Source organism: Capsicum annuum, chromosome 1 (assembly GCF_002878395.1).
Source record: "Capsicum annuum cultivar UCD-10X-F1 chromosome 1, UCD10Xv1.1, whole genome shotgun sequence".
Lineage (NCBI taxonomy): Eukaryota > Viridiplantae > Streptophyta > Magnoliopsida > Solanales > Solanaceae > Capsicum > Capsicum annuum.
The window spans coordinates 69,758,983-69,764,797 of record NC_061111.1 but is presented as its reverse complement, the minus strand read 5'-3'; the positions used below and the strand labels follow the sequence as shown (position 1 = coordinate 69,764,797).

Here is a 5,815-nt window from a genome sequence, read left to right as displayed (position 1 = left end):
GGGGACAGACAGACCGGTAAAACAGCAGTAGCCACAGACACCATTCTTAATCAACAATGTCAAAATGTAATATGTGTTTATATAGCTATTGGGGAAAAAACGTCTTCTATGGCCCTGGTAGTAACGACTTTATAGGAAAGGGGAGCGATGGAATACACTATTGTGGTAGCCGAAAAGGTGGATTCCCCTGCTACATTACAATACCTTGCTCCTTATACAGGAGCAGCTCTGGCTGAATATTTTATGTATCGTGAACGACACACTTTAATCATTTATGATGATCTCTCTAAACAAGCGAAAGCTTATCGCCAAATGTCTTTTCTATTACGAAGACCGCCCAGTCGAGAAGCTTATCCAGGAGATGTTTTTTATTTGCATTCACGCCTTTTGGAAAGAGCCGCTAAATTAAGTTCTAGTTTAGGTGAAGGAAGTATGACCGCCTTACCAATAGTTGAAACTCAATCGGGAGATGTTTCGGCTTATATTCCTACTAATGTAATTTCCATTACTGATGGACAAATCTTTTTATCCGCCAACCTATTCAATTCTGGAATCAGACCTTCTATTAATGTGGGTATCTCCGTTTCCAGAGTGGGGTCTGCAGCTCAAATAAAAGCCATTAAGCCAGTAGCTGGTAAATTAAAATTAGAACTAGCGCAATTCGCAGAATTAGAAGCCTTTGCACAATTTGCTTTTGATCTCGATAAAGCTACTCAAAATCAATTGGCAAGAGGTCAATGATTACGTGAATTGCTTAAACAATCCCAATCGGCTCCTCTCACGGTAGCAGAGCAGATAATGACTATTTATACCGGAACAAATGGCTATGTTGATTCATTAGAAGTTGGACAGGTAAGGAAATTTCTTGTTGAGCTACGTACTTACTTAAAAACTAATAAACCTCAGTTCCAAGAAATCATATCTTCTACCAAGAAATTTACCGAGGAAGTAGAAGCCCTTTTGAAAGAAGCTATTCAGGAACAAATGGACCGTTGTATACTTCAGGAACAAGCATAAAGAAATATTGATCACCCTTGTCTTAATCTTAATAAAAAAAAAAGGAATTAAGCATCTTGGATTCAAATATTCAAACAGTCTTTCTTGCTATCGAAATCTAAAAAAAATATATATATGGAAATAAATTTCGTCCAATAGGATTTGAACCTATACCAAAGGTTTAGAAGACCTCTGTCCTATCTATTAGACAATGGACGCTTTTCATTCTAATTTTTTTTTCGTATTTTAACTTTTTGTTAGAAAAAAAATAGAAATAATCTGATGTGAAATAATATTTTGAATTGTATATTCAATGATGTACTAATACTAATAAACTAAATTTGATTTAATAAATAGATTAAAATATTTAGAATAAATAGATATAGAGCGGGTAGCGGGAATCGAATCCGCATCGTTAGCTTGGAAGGCTAGGGGTTATAGTTGACGTCGATTCATTTTTTTAACGTCTCTAATTCAAAAACGAACAAAGTTTTTGAATTTTGTGATTTTAAATTAAAAATATGTTCCTTCTATTCAATATTAGTTGTCTAGTTTCTTCATCATATGCCCTTACATAATCATAAATAAGAAGAGTAGTTTTACAAAAAACATTTTAAAATTATAAATTTGCATACACTTAAAAAAGAATTTCAATTGTAAGAGTAAAATATAAAAATTCAATTAATTCTATTTTGTTTTGAAAATTGACAAATAGTTTGGGCTATTATTGTTGATAATATGGACAACTAATATGAGATGAATGGTTCAGCGCCATGTCCCTTAAGCAAGAGGTCGGGGGTTTGATCCACGCCTTTGGCGCATGAAGCAAACTCTATGGCTAGTTCCTTACCGCTTAGTGCGCTAACAGGGGAACGGAGGATTAGTCTCTGGCTGCCGGCTGTGGGGATACCTTGGGAAACGAAAAATATATATATATATATATATATGAGATGAATGGAGTAAGTAGTTTTAAATTTTGTGGTCTTAGACTTGTCATGTAGAATGTTAAAATTGAAAAACTTACAAAATATAGAAAAAATCTATTTTTTGAAACATACCAAAAAAGAAGTAAGCATTTAAATTGAGATGAACAATAGTAAATTTTTATGAATTTTTGTAGCTCTTTACTTTCTCTGATTTATATTATATTTTATTTTTAACGTTTATACTTAAATTATAATGAATATGTTTTATATAATGATGATGGTCTTAATAATTCTTTTAAAATCAAAATTAAGACAACTGAATTTTTACATAACCAAAAACTTATAGTAAATTGGTACTATTTAATTAAAGTAGCGTAATGTAGATTACTTATTAGTTATAGAGGAAAATAATTTTGTAAGGAATATGTCAAAACTAAAAATACTATAACTATAAATAAAAAAGCCAATTAAATTACTCTTTATATTTTTTTATTGTAAATTTTTGGCAAATTGGGTAATAATGAAAATTTATGAACAATTCATTTTGACTGTCATTAGGTTTTAATTATACAGTAAAAGAATATAATACATTTTTTTTAATTAAAGCATTATTATTTTTATATTTAGAGTTTGGGCCTGGACTTAGCACGGGCTACGGATAACTAGTATATACTTTACTAATAGATAAGTGACAATAAGCTGCTGAAGCAGGCAGCTTGTGGACGACATGCCTGCTTCAACAGCTTGAATCGTGATTTTACTTATTACCCCTAATTAATTATTATAAATCACTTATGTATTAAAATTTAAAATAAACATTTATGACAAGACTGCTTCAGCTACTTCAACCGTGATTTTACTATATCATTTTTAATTAATTATTATAAGTTATTTATGAATTAGAAAATTAATAATACATAATTAAAAAAAAAAGTAAATAGATGTTTATGACAAGCTTGCTTCAGCTACTTCAACCATGATTTTACTATATCATTTCTAATTAATTATTATAAGTCATTTATGTATTAAAAAATTAATAATATTTAATTAAAAATATAATAAACATTCATGACATGTCTGCTTCAATTGCTTCAATCGTGATTTTATTATATCACCCCTAATTAATTATTATAGATCATCTAAGCATTAAAAAATTGATAATATTTCACAAAAAAAAGGTAAAATAGACACTAAGTTCTAAGTTAACTCTTGATATTTAAAATTAATTTAACGACTTATATGTAGTCCACTTAAAAAAAATTCATAAGTACTTTTTATAGTAATTTTATTATATAACTTCCAATTAATTAATTGTTGATATTTTAAATTAACTTGACGGCTTATACGGGAGCTGAAGCAGGCAGCTGGTGGACGACATGCCTGCTTCAGCTGCTTCACCCATAATTTTACTATATTAACCCTAATTAATTATTATAAGTCATTCATGTATTTCAAAATTAATATTGTTTAATTAAAAAAGTAAATTAAATATTTATGACATGTCTGTTTCAACCTTGATTTTACTATATTATCCCTAATTAATTATTATAAATTATTTCCGTATTAAAATTTTTTAAAAATTTAATAAAAAATTTGAAATAGACCATTATGACATGACAACTTCAGCTGCTTCAACTGTGATTTTACTATATCATCCCTAATTAATTATTACAAGTTATTTATGTATTTTGAAAATACTATTATTTAATTAAAAAAAGTAAATTAAATATTTATGACATGCCTACTTCAACCGTGATTTTACTATATTACCCCTAATTAATTACTATAAATCATTTACGTATTAAAAAATTAAAAATATTTAATAAAAATTTGGAAATAGGCATTTATGACATGACAACGTCAACTACTTCAACCGTAATTTTACTATATTATTCATAATTAATTATTATATAAGTCATTTAAGTATTAAAAAGTTAATAATATTTAATAAAAAATAAAATAGACATAAAATAAATTATTTGTTGATGTTTTTATAAGTCATTTAAGCATAAAAAAATTAATAATATTTAATAAAAAGGATAAAATAGGCATGAAATGATAAATTATTTTTTTGATGTTTTCAATTAACTTGACGTATTATATGGGATCACTTTTAAAAAATTTCACGAGTATTTGTTATGATAATTTTACTATGTCACTTATAATACTTTGATTTCATTCAGCTCCCTTATGGAGATGAGTCAATGTATAAGATCTAAGATGTGAACAAAATTCAAAAAAAAAAAAGAATTCTACCCATAACATCTATGTCAGCTTTTGGTCTGAATACAGATAAAACGTATTGCTTTGTAGATGATCCCTCTAGAAGAGGGGGATTCTAACAACCTTTCTATTTATTTTGTTCTCTATTTCTAATTAATAGGATCCTGAGGAAAAAGAGTTTGTTTCCACCGAGCTAAAACAATATGTTGATGTCTCTAGTAAACCAAAGTCATCGTTTAATAGCTATTTTGCTTCACTTTCCTCTTTATAAATAAGAAATTGAAGATTTAGTTACGATTAAAAATCAACTTTCTATCTTTATCCATGGATCCTTTATTGATACTTATTCAATTGGAAGTATTGATCCAATTCAAAAATTATGTTTTGCAATTTCATAATCCAATTTTTCAATGTCTAAGTGACCTTTGGATACCAATCACGAGAATGTGTATTTGCTCTCGAATCTGTCATTGAGAGGAAAAGGATTTAATCCTTTTAAGAAATAAAGTTTTTGATCGGAATATGAATCAAACCAAAGGACCCTTTAACTATTTAAGGAATAATAGAACGAATCACACTTTTACCACTAAACTATACCAGCTACAATTCGATTATTGTATACAAATGCAACTTTTGTCGAACAAGGGAAGTGTGGTAATTAAGATAGGATAAGATAGGGTTGTCAAAACCACTAAAATCATAAAAACCACTAAAATCATAACATAAAAATGCCTCTAAAACTTCTTTTTTTTAGTCCAGCAAGGCGGTAAACATAAAATCAAAAAGCAGAAAGAGAAATGAGACTTTTATTTTGATCGAATTTTTTCTATTGCATATATTTTATTTTACCTTTATAAAAAATGAGAATTTTTTCTTGTTGCTTGAATATTAACTATTCAATTAAAATGAAATATTACAACTATAACAGGCATTTTTGTTTTCGAATTCAAATTCGTTGGAACAAAAGAGGCCCGGCTGGGTACTGACCAGACCAGGCCATGAGAAAAAGAGGGTCCTTTTGAACAAAATCAAGATGAAGAAAAGAGTTCTTCTTTATTTTTCTTGATATTCTTGGCTCTTCTGAGCCCTTCCTTTACTTTAGATAAAGAGATAAAGGAAATTGATGATAAAAGTTGTACATATCTATATAATATAGAAAGAAAAAAAGAGAGAAAGAAAGATTCTTTCCCTTATCTTATGTTCTATCTCATGTAGCAATTATCTTTTTCAATTGGGAGAGATGGCTGAGTGGACTAAAGCAGCAGATTGCTAATCCGTTGTACGAGTTAATCGTACCGAGGGTTCGAATCCCTCTCTTTCCGTTGATGACTTGATTTTTTTTTTAAATTTTCAAATCCTTTGTTCTTATTCTTAGTTAAATGTGTGGAGTAAACCAAATCCTAAGAAAATTTGAAAATCAAGCAAGGAAAAACCTTTTTATTTTGTTCCTCACGTCCAGGATTACGTCCGGGATCATTAGATAGGAATCCAAAGATGAAGAGAGAAACAAAAAATATCACTACCGTGTAAACGAAGAGTTTTAGAGTAAGCATTACACAATCTCCAAGATGATTTTTTTTGCAAAAAAAAAAAGAGAATAGATCATCCATTTTTCTACCGCATATCCTAGTTTGACACCAAGCAACGAAGCTCTTTCTCTAAAAGAATTT

General features: G+C 28.8%; 1 protein-coding gene, 1 non-coding gene and 1 pseudogene across 2 annotated transcripts; 2 read left to right on the top strand and 1 right to left on the bottom strand.

The window, feature by feature from the left end:
* Positions 1–139: 139 nt before the first annotated feature.
* On the top strand, positions 140–998 carry LOC124889481 (ATP synthase subunit alpha, chloroplastic-like). The gene has a single exon (XM_047401334.1). The coding sequence runs from the start codon at positions 148–150 to the stop codon at positions 739–741; it is 594 nt and encodes a 197-aa protein (XP_047257290.1). The 5' UTR covers positions 140–147; the 3' UTR covers positions 742–998.
* Positions 837–5,815, bottom strand: part of LOC124889476 — a 12,934-nt pseudogene continuing 7,955 nt past the window's right edge.
* On the top strand, positions 5,380–5,467 carry TRNAS-GCU. The gene has a single exon. It is a non-coding gene; the product is annotated as a tRNA-Ser (tRNA).

Bases quoted from the DNA above. Each gene is read 5' to 3' on its own strand.
- LOC124889481 (XM_047401334.1), top strand. From the start codon at position 148: ATGGAATACACTATTGTGGTAGCCGAAAAGGTGGATTCCCCTGCTACA.